We start from the raw sequence: 19,203 nt of genomic DNA on the forward strand, positions 1-19,203 counted from the left end.
AGTGGGTAAGATGAGAGAGAATAGTTATTTTCTTATTTCTCTACAATCATTTCACAGTCCTGTAGCTGCCCTCCAATACTCAATTTAAAGAGTGATGTATCAGATTTGTGCCATGCAGTAGGGATAACTTAAATTATCCTATTCTAGTCAAATGATTGGCAGATTCTCACATGTTGCATCAAAATGACTGACAGCTTGTCTGTGGAACATCACTAACAATCTCCAAAAGATGGGAACTGTGGAGGTCCATGTTCTGCTCATGAGATAAAACATCAAAATTGTCATAAATTGGGGAGAAAAGTGGGATACAAATTCTCTCTGGCTTTAAAAATGAGTGGAATCTGTCATTCTAGTGCTTTGTTATTGTTTAAAGCTTGACATGTCCAAAATTTTGTTTCCCTTCAACATGAAAACCATTAATAACTGCAGCACAGTATAGTTTCCCAATGCATACAACATCCTCACTTGTATTAAGCATATACTTCAGAGGTTAGAATAAGGTAAGGCTGTAAGAACTAGAATACAGTTTTGTTGTTAAAATGGAACAGTCAGCGTAGGATACTAAAATGAATCTGTCTTTGCATCAAGATGTGACATGCCTTCTGCCTCATTTCATGTCTCTAGAGAAGTGCCACATAGTGCCAGATGCCTGGCCTGCTGCAAGGCCTGAGGCTGTTACAAACATGGAGTGACCTTTCAGAAGAGCATTCAGAAACTTTTAATGACAGATAAGATTTCAATCCATGTACTATTTTCTCCCCTGCACTATGTTCTGTACTGCTTCTATGCAGGATTTTTTTTCATGCTTGTTTGGAAGCTGCTTCACTCATGGGTTGTATAAATTTATTGAGTTTTCTTTTCCATTTGTATGCAATTCAATAGTTTCATTTTATAAATAAAGTAAGATGGAAGAGATAGCAAGTTTCTCATACAAATGATTTACAGATATATTATGTTCCCAGAACTACCAGCAGTAATACTGCTTTTTTAACAGCTTGTGAAGGAACTTCACAGAGCCTATTGAAATAATGACAGACCACATGAGATAGCCATTATGCAGGTAATCTGTAAAAACAGAATTTAACTCCAAAGAGGGAGAATAGTTTGGTGAAGTACTATTAATCAGACTATCAAAACAAACTAATATAGAATTATAAATTATACAGTTAAAGATTAATGTATCTCCTCAATTGCAATACAAATATAAGTTCCATGGCAGATTTTAGAAGAGACAGACACAATGTGGCTTCGGGTGACTGATGTGTCCACATTTCCTAATTGACATGGAAATGTATGTCCTTATAGCAAAAGCATTTGCCCCATTTTATAAGCATAGGTATTAAGTGTCAATATGCAGTCAAATAAAAAAAAAAATCTTCAACTTTTTTGTGTTGAAAGAAATTCCTCAATTTCACACAGATTAGTTCTTGAAAGTAGCTGGTACACAATAATAAGGTCAAAGAAGGATCTGTAAATCAAAGATCCAGTGTCAGATATTATTACCCTTAGGCACATGTTGAACTGCTCTGATATATTCTGTCTTCCCCCAGCTCCGTACCTTGTCTGTACTATATATATGTTTATAGGAAGCACAGGAAGGTAGTTGGTTTTTGTTACTTTTATTCTTTTAGCAGAATACTACTGCTGTTTGGGGCTTTACATTCTTCCTGATTACAGAATGATACTAAGAAGAACGAAGCTGAAGAACCACTTCTAACTGAACTTACGAGATTTTTTACACAACACAGCTCAGATAACCTTTCGTGTTTGCATTTGTTTGTTTATAAATTGCCAATAAAAGTAACATGATGAAGTTTTGTCAGATAATCTCCTTTCAGTTTGGTTCCTTGTGCATTTATCAGATTTGTAATTTAGTGAGTTTTGTCGCTTCTTCAAAGAGCTTTAGAAAAAGCTGAAAGAATTTTCAATGACAGATCAAAAGACACAACTTTTCATTTCTCATTGACCCTAAGTGGACTCTTTCAAGCAGTCACTTTACACAGTCTACAGAACCACTTTTCTTAAAGTCTGGAATTATGATTAAACTGTGCTATAGTTAAATTTAATCCAACACAGTAAGTTGGATAGTCTAATTGCTGTTACTTTTTTTTTAAACAAAAATATTAGAATGTACATAATTTTAGTGAGATTCAAGGTACTTTATTCTTTTCAGACAGTTCATTTTATATTACAAAAATCCTTAGAGATCATCTCGAACTCCAAAACCTGGTCCTTTGGGTGGTTCAGTCAGGGAAGTAAGGCCACCAGCTGGCTCACAAGAAAAACGTCCACTCCTGAAAAATGAAAGCAGTTTAGTCATTGCTGGTATTGATAAAAAAGTCAGATTCTGTTTAATTGTGATAGAAGACAGTCACACATCTGACTTAAGGCTGAAGCCACTATTTCTTTTTTGTTCTTCCCATTCAACCTTCAGAAAAAGTGTGATGTAGCTGTTAAAATGAAAGGATTCCAAATTCAAGTAGTGACAAATAATTTCATAACTGAAATGCAAAGTAGGACCATTTGTTTTCTTTTATATTCATTTACAGGTTGGCCAGGCAGCATCAAATTTAATCAATCACAGTTTTTGTTATAGATGCTCGTGTTTTTTTGAAACTGTAACTATTTTAAGATTATTGTTCTTTTATTCAAAACCTATTTATAGAAACAATAGGAATAGGTAACACCCACGTCAAATTAATTTCCCCATTGACAGAAATGTAGGTGGGCTAACAAAGAACAGTGGGAAATAACAGACAAGAAAAGTTAAGCAATAACAACCCTCTTACTAACTTAAAATCTTTGGGTTGTGTTAGAAATCAGAAAAAAACACAACCAACAAACCAGTCAACCAACAGGAATTTGTTGGTTTAAACGATCTAGTCACCTGTTGGAATTTTTGTCATCATTCACCTATTAAGCACTAAGACAAATCAGAATTCACATTTTCACATTTCGTGCTCCTCTGGTCAGTCATCAAGAACATACAAATTCTCACTTCTTCCAGTTTGTTTTGGCTTTGAATGCATGCACTTCTGTTCAGTGAATTACTTAATGCTTTTTAGCTGTAAGGCTGTGAACTCAAATAACTGGAAAAGTAATTTAGTTTCTCAGAAGAATCACCCTTCATGTAGGTCACCAATATAATACACATAATTTATAAATACAGGCAATTATATATTATAGTTTATTATAAATATAGCATACCTTGGGCCTGGTTTGGGAACTTTGCCAGCCTTTAGCTCATCAATTATGTCTTCAATATCCTTGGGTGTCAGATCTTCCTGTTAAAAAAAAAAAAAAATTAAGTCACTGACAAAACTGAAAGAGTCATCAGTTATGCTAAATGCAGCACTTCAAATTTATCCGATCAGTGTGACCCCAGCACAGGTAATTTTGATCTTATCCTAACACACACAGTGGCTTGAAGAACGAGGAAAATTGAAAAGTCTACTGCCATTTTAATGTTGAGACTTTGTTCCATGTGTAGTTACAGAAATTATATTAAAACAATATTGATGCAGGCCAAGGATTTGTGTTTTCAGCTTCCTGGTACTAGGGAGCTGGATCTCTGCCTACCCACTACACACATGCCATAACACATACTGCAAAATGGTGTCGGCTGCAACAAAAATTTTTGGGTACAGTTCAAGACAAGGCTTCTTAAATTAGTCCATACTTTCCAACAGACTGCTTTGAAGTGCTTTCCAAAGCTTATCAGATACGTATATAAAAATTCCAGATTTACGGGCAGACCACAATCACAAAAATGCATTGCTCCTCTTGTATAAAATACACTAATACACCTGATACAAATGAAGTTTCTAGCAAGAGGCCAGGAAACTAAAAGATGTACATAGTGAGTTGTTCCTGCCAATAGGAATTAGAAAACTGACCACAACTTCACGATCTGGAACAACTGGAAAATACAGGTAAGCCAGCAAAGAAGCTTAATCTTTTAAAAGGGGATGTAGTACTTACGTAGTAATTGTCATTTATTTGTACCATCGGTGCGTTTACACAAGCACCTAAACATTCCACTTCTATCAGCGTGAAGAGCTTATCAGGTGTTGTTTCCCCAACTTTAATACCTAAATCAATAAATTAATTAGGCTCAGCAATGGTTATGAACAAGAGTAATAAAGCATGAATCTAAGTACTCCATGCATTGCATTACTTGTATTTTGGCCTTAAAAACATTTGCAAAGTTAAACCCCCTTAAATGAGTCCAAAATGTTTTCACTAAACAGAAGTTTCTAATAAACTGTTAAGTCAGTTTTCAGATACACTTTTGAGACCTTGTTTACAGTTGTGATTCATTGAAAAATAACCATGAAATGACAATTCTAAGAAACACAACAGATCTACAGTAATTTCATGATTACAAGCCACACCATTTTGACTAGAATTTTGCTCCCACCCCGGAAATGCGGCTTACACTCAGGGGCGGCTAATATGTGAATAATTTTCTGACATTTCCAACCCCAGAAGTGCAAACCGAGGTGCTGAGTCGAGCACCTGCCAGTAAAACCCGGCTTTCCGCAATTGTTACAAATTGGTTACTCTGTTGTGCCACGGGTGGAGCCAGCTCCGTGCCAGCAGCACAGGGGTGGGGGAGGCAGGGGAGCTCCCTCCTGCTGGCCCCGCAGCCCAGGGGGGCAGGCGGGGAGCTCCTGTCCCCTCCTGCCGCCGCTGCTGTGGGTGCCAGCGGACTCCATCCGCGCCTCCCACCACCACCGCAGGTGCCAGCGGGCTCCATCCCTGCCACCGCGGCGCGGCGCCGGGCCGGGGCAAGTGAGCCCAGTGGCAGTGGTGGCCGGCCCCGAGCCGCCCCGCTGAGCGGCAGCGCCGAGCTGGGCCACCTGGCCCCGTCGGTAGCCCCGAGCCCTCACAGCCCGAGCCGAGCCAGTAAACCCCGCCATGCCGCGATTCTGTTACTATTTGGCAACTTTGTTGCACACGGGTCCTCCCTGCGAACGACAGAGCAGCTTATAATTGGGTGCGGCTTATAATCGTGAATTTACTGTACTCAAGAACATTCTTAGCAATCAATACAATAAAATGGAAAAATAGGGACACATAGCTTTTATGTGCTGATAGGAAATGCAGTAATATAGTGTTGAATATTCCCACATTAACCAACATCCAAGAGTTGTTAGCTACAAATTCATGAACAACTTGCAAGTTTATACACAAAGGATGATTTACTGAACTGTACACATAGCATCCATGGCATCTTACTGTTCTGCTAGAGATGCAGACCTTCCCCAGAGGCGAGTTAGTCCAATTAACATCTCAGAGTCTGATCTCTACAAAATACTCCATGGAAGGAAGAATGCTGAAAAGCAGTTTTCCTCCATTTACTAGTAGGAAGGGGTTGGAAATAATAAAAGTTGTAAATAAGGCCTGTCTCAGAAAAAAACTACAGAAGCATCCTTACTGCTTTGATTTCTCAAGGTGAGAGTTTCAATTGAAATTAAACTATCTATGCAGTAACAAGATATTTCATCTAAATACGCCTTTTTCAGACAACAGAGTATATGAAATTACAAATAATAGGCAGCTGTTCTGCAGCTCGTCACTGGTTCTTAGAAAAAGTTAACATGGTTTTTCATAGGGGAAGAGTTGTAAGTTGCTGATCTTACCCTCTCTTTTCCCCATAACCACCCAAAAAGGAGGAAAAAAACCTTAACCCACACACAAAACCCCTGAGTACTCAATTGACTTTTCCCATGGAGAGTTCACAGATTATGTTAACATCATGTTATCATCCAGAGGGACCTTAAGAGGCTAAAGAGGTGGGCCACGTGATGGAAGTTGAACAAGGCCCACTATATGAAGAATTTTACTTTAGTATCATTAACAAAAGTAAAAAAACCCACAACATATATTACAAATGTGTGTCATACCAAGTTTCTTCTTAATGGCTTCTAAAATGCTGTCAGAGTCTCGCAGCATGCACGGCGTGGTGGTGCAGACCTGAATGTGGTATTTCCCAACAGGTTTGCGATTGTACATGGTGTAGAAGGTTGCTACTTCATAGACTCTCATGGGAGGCATTTCTAAAACTTCAGCAACCTGTGATGGGAGAAACATGCTGTATTGAATTCTCAGAGGGCAGCAGTAAAGGCATTTAGCAAATCATTTCAGTGAAGTCACCTGTGCTGTTTGCAGTAACAGGTAAGAGGGTGGGGTGGGTATCAAAGCACAAATGTATTCCAAGTGCCAGGACTGGACACCTGAGTTCTCTGAGTGGCATCACCCTGCTCGAGCACAAACTGCACTAAGCCACAGAGAGCACAGCGAGGACATGCATCTTGTCAAACACAAGGGGATATATGAGGAGTCAGCTGGATTTGGGCTTTCCTTGTCAGCTCCAGCTCACACTGCACTCGGCTATGTGAATGAACAAACCTGTATGAACCTGTCCACACTAATCCATGGAAGCCTTTTGGTAAGGAATACTTGTAAGCTGGTACCATTCTTATGTAATTCATATAGAGCAGGCCTCCCTCAGGTTCTGCAGATTGCTGTCACAGCTAATAAGCAGGGACTGAAGCATGATCTCCATGGAGCCACTTCTGGTGCAAGTATCCCTGATCTCATTAACCTGGAACCCTGGCAAACTGCTCAAGTTGAGAACTGGATTTGGTTTCAGCAGTTAAACTGTTTTACGTTCCAGTTTCTCTAGCAGGCAAATAGCAAATAATGGAAAATATCTGTTCACTTAAAAGCCTTAAAATTATTTTAAAAATAATTTAAACCTGAAACTTAAATAAACAAATACAGGCTGCCACCATTAATGGCACTTTAAGACTTTATGTTATGCTGTAGAAACTGTAGCAGACATAAGCTGCCTTTGTTTAAATGCTCATTTACCGCCTTCAGTCATTCCTCTAATGCTACCAGTCCTCACCTTAAACTGAATTTAAAACTTAACACTTTAAAATTGATGATATGCCAGATGGTAACAAAGTAAAACAGATTTACTCGAATGTAAACCAGATTTTTTAAAATTTCTTGATATTTGGTTACTGTCATGCAGCCTCTCACTTTGGAGCAATGTAGTTGTTTGCTTGGTTATTCTGAAACAATTTTAATAATTAACTGACAAGTCTTCCGGGCACTTGCTGTGAGGTGTTACCCAATGTTCCTGATATCTACTATACTAACACTGCTCTTGCAGAGTCCTTACAGTGATTAAGTATAATCCAGGCAATGTGGGAAATGCCATTAATCTGGGAGGAAGAAAACCCCTTTTTTCTGGAAGGAAGAAAACATTGCCTTTTTTTCTTTCCCCACATTCAGCAGTGAACAAAATCAAATTTCTGTTCCTAATTCTAGGATCATTCTGGGAGAAGAGCCTATCTGAATAGGCTTTATCTAAGTTTTGATTTGTTCTGTATGTGGTTTCTAGCAATGGGCTAATATTATGTAAACAGAACCCTGAGTTTTCTGCATTAGTTTTCCCGTTTATTTTAAAAAATGTAGTCTCATAGGGAATTTTCATAATTCTGTGCCACATGTAAATTCCTATGTTAGTAAGCTTTCATTAATTAACATTAATACTCTAGTAAGATATTGAAAGAAAACAATAAAATTATGCTTGAAAGATAATTAAGTACTAAATACCTTGTTCATAGCTGATATGGGCAGCCATCCATGCTGTCTTTGGGCCAAATCCAGCACTGCCATGACAGCTGCAGACTTGTGTCCCTCTGGGTAGTTGTTTATGATCGCTTCTATTCGCTTGTTAAAGGGAAAGAAGGAAAACAAATCAGAACTGCTCTGAAGACAAAGTCTGTGTATTGAACTTTTTTTTTTGTTTGCATACCTTTAGGTTTTCAGGTGTGAACTCAAATGGAGTATTTGGATTGTTTTCAGGACTATCTCTGTGCTTCAAGAAAAGAAGAAAAACATGTCAAAATGGGTTGTTAGGAAATTATTCAGGCCATATTTACTGTCGTAAAATACTATCTCATTACACAGTTACATTTGAGCTGCTTGAACAAAAACTATATATTCCAGATAAATATTCCATAGTACCGAAGTGATTAAATAAATTTGGGAAAGTTATCAAAAATATTGGTAATTATTTCATCACTCTTAAAAATCATTACCTATTCCTATTACTTCCTATTAAAAAAATGATTTACTGAGAAATAAATGAAATTATATATTGAGAAAATGTATGGTGTTGTTATCAAAATATTTTTAACAGTGTTAATACAGTTTGACAATTATGTTCAAATTTACAATAGGCAGAATAAGAACGCTCTTATAATACCTTATCAACAAGAGACTAAAACAGCAGTTCATTTTTCCCTTTACCATGAAACATTGATTTAAAAAAAACTTCACAATTCATCAAGAAGTTTGCTGCAGAATTAAAACATCTGCACATTCAAACATACTATTAATCCATTTTAACATATTATTTTGATTTCTAATAGATTTCAACATTTTCATTTTATATACAATTCTGAATCAAAATGTAAGAAGAATTTTAATTAGTATTTCCAAAATACTTGTTAGAATAGCAAGTTATTTTTAAAGTGGTCTTCTGGTGAAACATCAAATTTTAATTAGTTCTTGTATATTCAGAAAATAAAAATTTGAAGGTCTTGAAAAAAGTAACATTTTCCTGTAGTAAATTCTTAGTTCTTATGAAAATCCTTTTCCACCAGAAAATGTTCCTGCACAAAATTTTTAGCTGTCTCTAAGCAGCTCATTTTGCTTCCTTTTAAATACCTACAGTTAAGTTGAATTCCAAACTTCAAACAGTTTTCAAATTGAGAAAATTTCAAATTAAACAGAAAGCTTGTGGGGAAAGTACAAGCTGTACTTAAGGCTTGATATTAAAAGTAATCCACAACTAGCCAATAATAAAAGCTTTAAAAGTGTATTTAGAACAAAGAAACCCCCTCCACTGACTTCCACTTGGATCATTTCCTCCAGTAACCTAGGGTGATTTTGCAGTTGCCACACTACATTCTTCTAACTAAGCAGCAAAGGATTTAATGAAAAACCTTTACATTGCCAAGACACCTGCATACTGAAGTATGTATCATCAGTGAAAGAACTTAGAACATGTGTGGTCCACAGCTATTCTTGGATTTAGAAATTTTAATATGGAAATATTGCAAAGACAAATACTTCAATTACACCTGTTGGTCTGTCCAGGGATTACCTTTGCTTATCCTGTCTATATCCCAAAGCAGGCAATCTGACTGCCACCATCACTTTGAAAGCATTGTGCCTTCACCACAGTTTCAAGTCCAACTACCAAGGATGACTTTCCTATAAGAACCAGAATTACAGAAAGATGACTGATGGCCTTTGAACACACTAATATTTTATTAAGCGTTAACTTCTTGCTTGTTTTGTGGTTTACAAAATAACATTGAAAAACTTTCAGGAACAAAATTCCCATTATTTTAGACTGACCCTGCCAGATAAAGGATTTGATGACTCATATTTAGTCTTGGTGAGTGTTTTCTACCAATTTTAATGGAAGCTTTCAAAAAGAGGCTGATGGAGGAAAGACTGATTGGAAATACTGTACAACTTTAATATTTTTTCCCTTACAGACCTTTCCATGTCTTAGCTGCACAGAGCAATTCAATGATTCATGATAAGTATTTCCATAACTTAGCTTTTCCTTCTCAAATCTGCATGCCTATTTTGCTATTATTTTGCCTTCTATTGCAATTTGATAGTTAGCAATTGTACTTCGTCTCCATTTCCTTTGCATAAATGTATTTGATTTATTAAAATCTCCCTTTGTCTGGAGCAGCTGTTCTTTTCAGTGTATCATCTCTAAACTGATATCCTTAAATGCCCTACATGCAAAGAGGAATAATAAAGATTTTATATTGGAAGATATGTGTGTAGTTGTAGCAAGGTTTCACAGTATATTGTAAAGGCTGTAGCAGAGGTGAGCAATAAGTAAGTCATGTCACCTTTTACATTTTCTGTTTTCCTGAAAGGGCTTAATATAATTCTGGGCCATGGAGAGCTTGACAGTTTTCATCAACAGCTTACACAATTGTAGGACTCCTGAGCAGTTAAGAACTTTTATGTCCTCTAGTCTTTCATTTGTCTTAAAATGTGTCATTTATCTGAGACTTGCATGCACTGATATTCTCCTAAACTACATGGGTGCATTTCCACATTTTTTTAAGGGTACAGATTCTAGAGAGCAAGATCAGAAATCAGGGCACAGTATTGGAAAGAGCACTATGTTAAATTACAGAGTGGTTGAAATTGGAAGGAACCTCAGGAAGTCATCTGGGTCAAAGTCCCCTGCTGAAGCAGGGATACATAGAGCTGCTTGCCCAGATGGCTTCTGAATATATGCAATTGTGGACACTCCACAACCTCTCTGGGAAACCTGTGCCAGAGCTCTGTCACCCTCACAGTGAAAGTGTTTCCTGATGTTCTCTGAGGCCACTGCCTCTGGTATTGTAACCTAGCACCACTGAAATGAGCCTGGCTTCATTCTCTTTGCACTCTTCCCCTATGCAAGTCTTGTTCCAAGTCTCTTCTCATGCTCCCAAATTTCCTGAAGTCTTACATGAAGTTTTCATACATTGAGTGTATCACATTTCTACTGCAGAACAAAGCCTATTTAAGTAAGAACACCTTTACTGCAAAGGCTACCTCATATTTTTGCTACACCAACCTGGGCCATTTTATTATTATGCTTTCTTTTTTCCCAGTGATCTTGACACAGAAAATTATTAAAGAGCACTGAAGAATTACAACAGTATAATTAGAGTAATTTAGTTTTCATGTATACTGCAAAAAAATTGGCCTGAAACTTGACCTATGCCCTATGCTAAACACCAGTCCAAAGCACTGTAAACCAAAATAAGAGAACTGGATGGTCTGCAGGGGTGATGTTTAGGGCAACAAACTGTTCAGAATCTGTATCAAATCAGCACTGAAAAAATATGTATTACTCCTCCTCTAAAGGGAAAGTACCCTCCATTCACTACTCCAATAGAATTCAAGATATACCCCTCTTACTTTAAGAGCAGTGGAAGTGCTCTCAAACCCAAGTACCTCACTGACCAACTTCAAAGTAACTAAAACTTGAATACAGCAATTCTTCAACCTTTTGGGTTGAACCCCCTGTGCAGCCCTACGACAAAGCCCACATCAGGGCTGTTGATGTGTTAAGGAAACTCAGTCCACATACTAAGAACAATAAAGAAGAGCTAAGTTTTAGCTGTTAAGAAGGCTAAAATCAGGTAAAAGTCTTTATAGAGAACGCATGTTTCAATGAATAAAGGTACAGTAATTTCACGATTATAAGCCGCACCATTTTGACTAAAATTTTGGTCCAAACCCAAAGTGCGGCTTATAATCAGGTGCGGCTTATATACGGACAAAGAACAAAAAGTTGCTGTTTTAGTTTGGAGGACAGGTGTCTGCTGAGAAAGGCAGGAGCTTCTCTTTGAAATGGAGAATGTGAACCCCCTCCCTCCAAATTATTATAATTTGGAAATCAAGGGGCTTTCAGGCAAAAATATGGAAATTAGGAACACCAGTTCTTTTCTAGGGAAATCAAAATAGAAATACAGTACTACAAAGAAACAAACTCCAAACTCTGACAAAGTCAGAGTACAACCTGACACCCCGTCAGGCAGGGTGTTGGTAGCAGTCCCATTAAATGGTGGCTGCATCCTCCTGCAGTGACAGATGTGGCTCAGTTGGAGCAGTGCTCCTGCAGAAGGTGCAGTTTCCCTCCAGAGGTCCAGTGGTGATGTGGAGAAATCCGGTTTTCCTCTGGAGTCCAGTGGAGAAAGGGGCTACCTTAGTGTCCCAAAGCCTCTGTTTTTATCTTGGTAAGAAATGTTGGGCTCTTCCCCCTGGCTGGAGCAACTTCCAATGGGATGCAGTAATTTTATCAGTCCCACAGTGGGACTCAATGGCCATGAGCAGAAAATGACTCGCTGGAGGAAGAATGGGTTGTGAAAAGATAAAGAACAATGCCCCGTCTGGTTTCAATGAATGGCCCATTAGCAAATTATCTGCCATTGAGATAAGGATCACTGTCCCCACCCTCAACAGATGGTGACAGAACAGATACCTTTTATCACACTCTGTATTGTAACATGCGGCTTATAATCAGGTGCGGCTTATATATGGACAAAAAAACAAAAAGTTACTGAAATCCAGAAGTGCGGCTTATATTCAGTGCGGCTTATAATCGTGAAATTACTGTAATAATAATAAATGCTCTGGAATCAGGCCTTCCCTAGCCATCAGAACTTAGATATTTGGGCAAACAATCTACCTAATTTTGTACTTGATATCCTCTCACTGGAGGTGTGATGTAGCAGCCTGTGATGGCACCTAGTTGAATTTAATGATTGAGAGAAAGGCTGGGTGTTTCAGAAACATTTCAAAAACATTTCAGCAGTTCTCTTATTTTTGTGTATTTCTGCTAACATGTAACGTTTGCAAAAGGAAGCACAGGCATGCAAATCAGAGATGCCTTTTAATACTTGATTTTATGACAATCAGGTCTCTTGCTAGCCTGTCCTCTACTGTTACAACATAAATACACTGCATGCATTTACTCTCCTCACATAAATTCAATTAAATTACATAAATCTTGAATTTACAAAGCTATCTACCTTCATATGTCAGACATCAACAGCCATTAGGGTGCCAAAGACATAATCTGCCTGTCTTCACCAACTTCCAACTACACTTGAAATTTCCTAAATTGCCAGACTACAGCATTTCCTCTACTCCTTGAGCACCAGCTCTCACCCTGTAAATCACCAATTCCTGCTCAGATTTCTGGAAAAGCATATAGCATATAGTGAGATCCTATTAACTTCATTTTATGATTAAAGCTGTAGAGACAGCTGCAGAAAAAAAAGGACAACAACAACCCATCCAAAAATTCTGAGCACCTGTTTTCAACAGTGGTCAACTGTTGTCAAGTGCTGATTTTTACCAAATGTTGGGAAAATGCCAAATTATTCAGCTGTTACAACTGCAGACCAGCTAAAGCTCTGAATGGAGCAGAATGGGACAAAATACACACTCTCTTGAGATGATTCAGGTTCTCTTCAGAGGTAGATAGACAACACAGCCACTTTACACACTTAACTTCAAGAGCTTTTTACGCCTTTTTACTGTTTATGCCTTTTATGACAGTGCCTAATGGCCTCAATTACAACTCATTGTACGAGCTTCTGTATCACACAGAACATGAACAAGAGCAGTACTTTTCAACTCCTGTAAACACAGCTAGGACCTGAGCCCACAGGTAATTCTGCAGCAAATTTCAGAAAGCAAGAAACTGCACCTGCAAGTAGTTTAGTGAGATTCAATTACAAACTCAACTAAAATAAATAAAAGAAACAAGAACTTGTTTATAATGAAATAAAGTTTAAGCAAAGTCTCATCTGCAATCACATACATATTATGGAGCATTTTCACTAGGCAAGAAACAAAAGAGCCAAAAACTGAAACAAAACTTTTGATATTCCATTACAATTCTAGTAGATTCTACAGAAAAAACCCCTCTTTGTAAATGCCAGTGGGTTTCTATAGCAAACTTCTACCCATCAGAAGCTTTTAGGCAGATTTGAAAAAGCACATGCCAAACTCTTCTGACCCCTCTTCATCCCCCTTACTAAAGCAGATTACTTACCACGAATAAGGCTCCAGTGGCATTGCGCTCTGCTGTTCCATGCAAATATCGGATCTGTCTTACCTACAGGCAAAATATGGTATTAACAGTATAGTATAATGCACATACTTCTAGTGGCTGCTTTCAGAACCAATCCAATTTACATTCTAACTGTAAACTATTACTTCTACTACCATCACTAGTAATTTAAGTCAAGAAGAGACAATTATGGGCTCTCCTGTACTATTAACTCCCACCTTGACCAGTTCAAACAATATAGAAATGAAAGGATTTAATTCTGCTGCTGCTTAACTTAAGTGCCTTGAACACAAATTCTCATCCAATGTTTCATGAAGAATTTCCCAATTTGTGACTTTATATCCTAAATGCTATGAAGTTTGCAGAAACCACCACTACTACTGAGTTCTTCTCCAGTAAGCATTTACATGCTTCTTGAACCAAATGCTGAGATCTATTTTATAGTTCTGTTCTTTTTAAAAAAAAAAAATTTGAAGACCAGAGAGATCTTAATAATCTTGTTTTTTTCTCTTTTACATAGTTGACAGCAGAGCTGAATGAAGGTGTGTTAATGGGATAATAAAAGAGGGCATATTTGCATACGAGGGCAAATGTAAACACACACCTGAAGAACGAACAGAACACAGATCCATATGCATGTTCTATTCAACTATTCTCTGTACTCTCTGACATGCCAGAACAGATCAAGATTTCTAGATTCTGGTCGGTATTGATAAGATTTGATAATTTTACCGCAAATATTTACTCCATTAAAATCAGTTTTATATTAAATTAAGTTCAGCTTCATACTTAATTCTTGAGCAGTTCTGAGATTTCTTAAAGCAGAATCACAGAATGGTTTGTAGTGGAAGGGACCTAAAGATCATGCCATGGGCGGGGACACCTTCCAATGGCCCGGGCTGCTCAGAGTCCCATCCAACCGGGCCCTGAACGCTCCCAGGGATGGGACAGGTCATATGACAGGGAAAGGCTGCAACCATCCTGTGACACTACATGCAGGTGCAGCTGCTGCTAGGAACACTGAGCTGATCGGGCTGTCTCTGCAGAAGGGCCGGGACTGCGGCTCCGTGCTCCATAGACCTGGAGTCCAGGCACCGACCTCCCCCCATCCCCCGCTCCCCACGTCCCGCCGCGGCCTCCCCGCTCTGCCACGGCCTCTCCGCCTGGCGGCCGGCGGGGCAGGGAGCCCTTACCGAGCGTGCGGCCGCGGCGCGCAGGGCAGTGCACAGCAGCATGGCAGCGGCAGGAGCGCCGATCCCCGCTCCCGCTGCTCTTCCTCGTCCCGCTCCCTCTCCTTGAGGCCTGGGCTCGCCCTCCTCCGCGCAGCGCCAAGGAGACGCGCAGCACGCATGCGCGGGGGCGCGCCCCAGCGCGCGTGCCCGCTCTGGGAGCGAGGCTGGCCGTGCCCGCGGGATCCAGGCCCGCCGGAACCGGGCCCGGGGGCTGCCTCAGGAATTTCAACCAGCGAGGGAAAAAACGGGTTCCTTCGGAAACAAGAGGGGAAAATCGCAGGAAAATTGTGAGGTTTTTTTTCAGCCCGGTGTTTCCCACCTCCCTGCCCACTTGTTGTTTGGGGTTTTAATGTTTGAACTGCTTGCACCTATGTTTTGTCCTCCGTCAGGAAAACCAATAAACATCCATTGTCTTTTTGGCCTCGAATAAATATTCTCGTGTGATGCCATAATCCAGTGCTGGAACTGAAGATCACAGAATGGTTTGGGTTTGAAGGGAAGTTAAACATCGCCATGGGCAGGGACACTCCCGCTAGTCCAGGCTGCTCCGAGCCCATCCAGCCTGGGCTGGAGCATCTCCAGGGATGGGGCATCCACAAACACAGGCTCCAACATTAAGTAATAGAAATAGTAGGTGATTTGCAGTGTGGGGACTGAGTGTTGGCAAGCGTTTGAAGAGATTCTTTTGGAAGCCACACCCGCTTTGGAAGTCATCTGGAGAGAAGCTAAAATCTATCAAATGTTATCAGAAGCTTTTCATCTCATTGAAACACCTTCAGTCAGATCTGCTGTCAACTGTGCAAAAGAGGGAAAAAATAAAGGCTATTAACATCTGTCTTTCCATTTTTTCCTTTATTTTTTTTAATACATTAGTATGTTCATATTTAACCAGTACAGAGATCTATTTCAGGAAACATAAAAACACAGGGGACAAACACAAGAGATCATATTAAATAATTACAACAATAAAATGATGGAAAACAAAACATTCTCAGTTGCAATCTTTATGTTGCAGCACTGTACAGAAAACTCACCTCTATACCCAGGAGTGTTCCAGTTGAGAAAGTATTGTTATTCTTTTGATAGATTAGTTTAATTAATTAATTAAAATTGAAATTTAGATGTACTTTATTTAATCCAAAATTATATGTACTAAGAGCAAAATTAGTGTAAAATACAACCTGAGACCCATTTCTGTAAGCAAAGCAGAGATAAAGCAGGCAGTGGCGTGCCTGGTTGTTTAAAACACTCACCCAAGAACTGTAAAATTAGAATTGGTATTTATTAGCATCATAGAAGAAGTCCTCCAACAAAAGATGACTGTATGGGTAGTGTAGAGATTGTACATGGAACCATTTCCACAGAACATTTTTCTTTAGAGAAATAACTACAAGAAGACAGAGACTGAAAAGAAAATGAGAAGGCCCATGGAACATGGAATAAAAACAACCCACAATTATTTTTGTTAATTATTTGCCTAATGGTATTGTACTTTTATAAGTCCTTTGATTGTATTTGGTATTTCTGCAAATGCAGCTGTTTCAATATGTTTTAGCAGTTTAAATTTAACTTTCATGTAAAAGTACATTTCATATTTTGTATGGAAGTGTAAATGCACTTAAAGTTTAAAAGGAATCCTAATTTAAGCTACTACTCAGATTATTTAGAAATATGTAATGATAACTTAAATGTACCCATAGAGATAGATACTTGTGCTGGGAATAAAATGATCATAGTAAGTAATAAAAACTTTGTTACCCAAAGATGAAGACTTCTTTTAGAATGTGATTAGAAATTATTGAATTTTTTTACAGGTAGAAAAATATGAGGAAAATGTGTACTGACCCCCAGTAAGCCCACAAGAAGTCACCAAGAGCTGGAAAAGAACACAAACCCCCCAATTCCGTGGGCATCCTTTTCAGTGATCTGTGTTATTCTCCTAATCTGAGAGAACTTCAGTTCATGGTGATCAGGCATTCATAATCCCCAATTTGCAGCATAGGAAGGGCACTCGGAACAAATTCTTCTCCATGAATAGAGAGGCATGAGGAGATAAATACATTCACACACTTAGCATTAGACACTTAAATGCCCAGGCTAGGACCTGCACTCTTTCTGGAGTTAACTGACCCTTGTGCTCCCTATGTACAGAGTCTGCAGAGCTGCTTTCCTAAATTAGTCTCCCAAGTCAGGAAGCAAAAGCTGTAAGGAAGAACACCTTCCAAATAATGTACACAATTTAATTTTAATTCTTACATTGCTTCTGTATTCAGGCTAAATATTAATTTAAGCTGAAGAATGTTTTGATGTGTAAATAAACTGGTGTTACAGACACTGCTTCTCTCTTCAACAGGGCTATGACAGGCTGGTGTGGCTTTCATTGGCATCTCCTCACTTTTTCATGGTAATAATCTCTGAAGTTCAAACACCACTCAGAAAAGGGATCAGCCTCTTTTTGCAGCAGCTTTGAACTTTCTTTATTCAAAAGGGCAACTAGAACTATAATTAGGTACAGCTAGCTGTCATTATTTAGCTCATTTATTATTTATGTCTTCCTCCCACAGTGCCTGTGAACCTCACATCTTGTGTTGGCAGAGATGGGAGTCTGAATGTTGCTTTCACAAGCTCCAAGTAGCACAGTAGTCCCTGTGGCATGGCCCTGGATTTGTAATCTGGGCTTCAGGGTGCTGACCTAATGCAACAGTGACGGTACAGCCTGTAGCATTGCACACTCAAAATTTACTGGGGCAATCTCTCCCCACCTTTCAGGCTAGCAATCAGAGATTAAACCTCCTGTAGACAGCTACTCTCTGCATGTACTCTAATTCTTGTCAGTCACCCACTGAGGTCTCTCCCCACCTCCTCCTGGGTAAATTATTGTTTTGGCTTTTTGTGAGTTATTGTATTACCAGGTTCTGAAAGTCTTCTGGGAGATGGGAGAAGAGTTAACTGTAATTTTTAGTGGAGACAAATACGGGAAGACCATAATTAGATGCAGTTTTAGGCAGTTTTCTTTTAAGCTCCTGATGGTCAGTAACATACTTTTTACAAAACCCCTGCATGACCAGAATGGTGACAGCTTTAGTAACAAGTTGCATTGCTTTGTCATGGTCTTTAAGAACAAATTTCCTCTTTTCTGCAGTATGCAGATCAATCTTTCTGGGATGCCTTCTTCCCCAAATTCTTCTCCATGAAGGAGTAACAGATGGAAAAGCAAGAACTTGAGAACAGTCTGGTGGGTATTGGGTGGGTGAGGTTAAAGTCGAATACAGTAGAATTGCCAAAATAGATTTGAAAGTTTTGTGGAGCTTTTTCCCTCCCCCCCACCCCCCCACCCCCAAAAGGAATAAATAAAGGTTTAGACTACAAGTTGTTTTAGAAAGAGGTCAGTGCAGAAAAGGAAAACCAGTGACCTACTTAAAGAGAAATTAAAATGCATTACACTTCTTGGGGTTGAGGTTACAAAAAAACAGTAACAAAAAATCCAACACAATGAATGTGTGCATGAAAGGAGACAACATCTTCATTTTGCCCCTAAAGGCAGCAACATTCTACCAGGAATTAATTTGACTTCTGGTTAAATTATTATTATGCAGTTGTTATTATTATGCAGTTTAAAGGGCTGTTTTTACTTTGCCTAGTAAGACTTTTAGGGCACTGACTTTCTAATTCATTAGTATCTTGTCTTAAAACAAATGCTGCTCATTCTGTCAGGTATCCTAGGGCACAGTAAGTTTCTGCCCTCCTTGTCTACAGTCCTGTCTATTATAATAATTATACTGTATTTCAGTAACTTTTTCTCCTGAGTGATTACACAGACACCATCCTAGATGACCAGAAGCTGTTTTTCATTTGTTCTTTAATCTTTGATCTGCTCACCTTGGATGATCCTGGCAGGATTTTATTCTTCTGTTGGCATAGCTCTTGCTATCACCAGGTCACATCTGCCTTTCCCTTGCATCAAAGTAGATCCTCAGGGAAGGAATCTGTTTTACCTAATGTAAACCTAAACATGCATTCCTACTCAGAGCTACCGTCACAGCTCTATGGATAATAATTACAAACACAGGAATTAAGTTTGTCTTGTATCCAAAGCCTGGGGAGTAATTAAGTGTGTTGGGAACAGATGTGCTGATTTGATACCTTAGTGATTGTTAGAATCCAGCTGTTCTACACTTCCAATACTTGTGGTGAAGAAAATTGTTGCCAAGCTGACAGGAGCATCCTGGTGCACAGATCCTGCTTGCAACACGAGAGCCTCCCACAGCTGTCCCC

General features: G+C 39.0%; 1 protein-coding gene across 1 annotated transcript; it reads right to left on the reverse strand.

The window, feature by feature from the left end:
- Positions 1-694: 694 nt before the first annotated feature.
- NDUFV2 (NADH:ubiquinone oxidoreductase core subunit V2) lies at positions 695-15,046 on the reverse strand. The gene is made up of 8 exons (XM_033052756.2): positions 14,890-15,046; positions 13,679-13,741; positions 7,835-7,897; positions 7,633-7,749; positions 5,910-6,078; positions 3,982-4,091; positions 3,208-3,284; positions 695-2,294 (listed from the first exon to the last, which is right to left on the reverse strand). Exons 1-8 carry the CDS (start codon positions 14,929-14,931, stop codon positions 2,201-2,203), a joined length of 735 nt encoding a protein of 244 aa, XP_032908647.1. The 5' UTR covers positions 14,932-15,046; the 3' UTR covers positions 695-2,200.
- Positions 15,047-19,203: the final 4,157 nt, after the last annotated feature.

The sequence above is a fragment of the Catharus ustulatus genome, chromosome 1, assembly GCF_009819885.2.
Source record: "Catharus ustulatus isolate bCatUst1 chromosome 1, bCatUst1.pri.v2, whole genome shotgun sequence".
Lineage (NCBI taxonomy): Eukaryota > Metazoa > Chordata > Aves > Passeriformes > Turdidae > Catharus > Catharus ustulatus.

Bases quoted from the DNA above. Each gene is read 5' to 3' on its own strand.
- NDUFV2 (XM_033052756.2), bottom strand. From the start codon at position 14,931: ATGCTGCTGTGCACTGCCCTGCGCGCCGCGGCCGCACGCTCG. The intron at 6,079-7,632 runs GTATTTAGTACT...CTCCCATCACAG, and splicing joins CCATATCAGCTATGAACAAG to GTTGCTGAAGTTTTAGAAAT. The intron at 3,285-3,981 runs GTAAGTACTACA...TTTTTTTAACAG, and splicing joins AAATAAATGACAATTACTAC to GAAGATCTGACACCCAAGGA.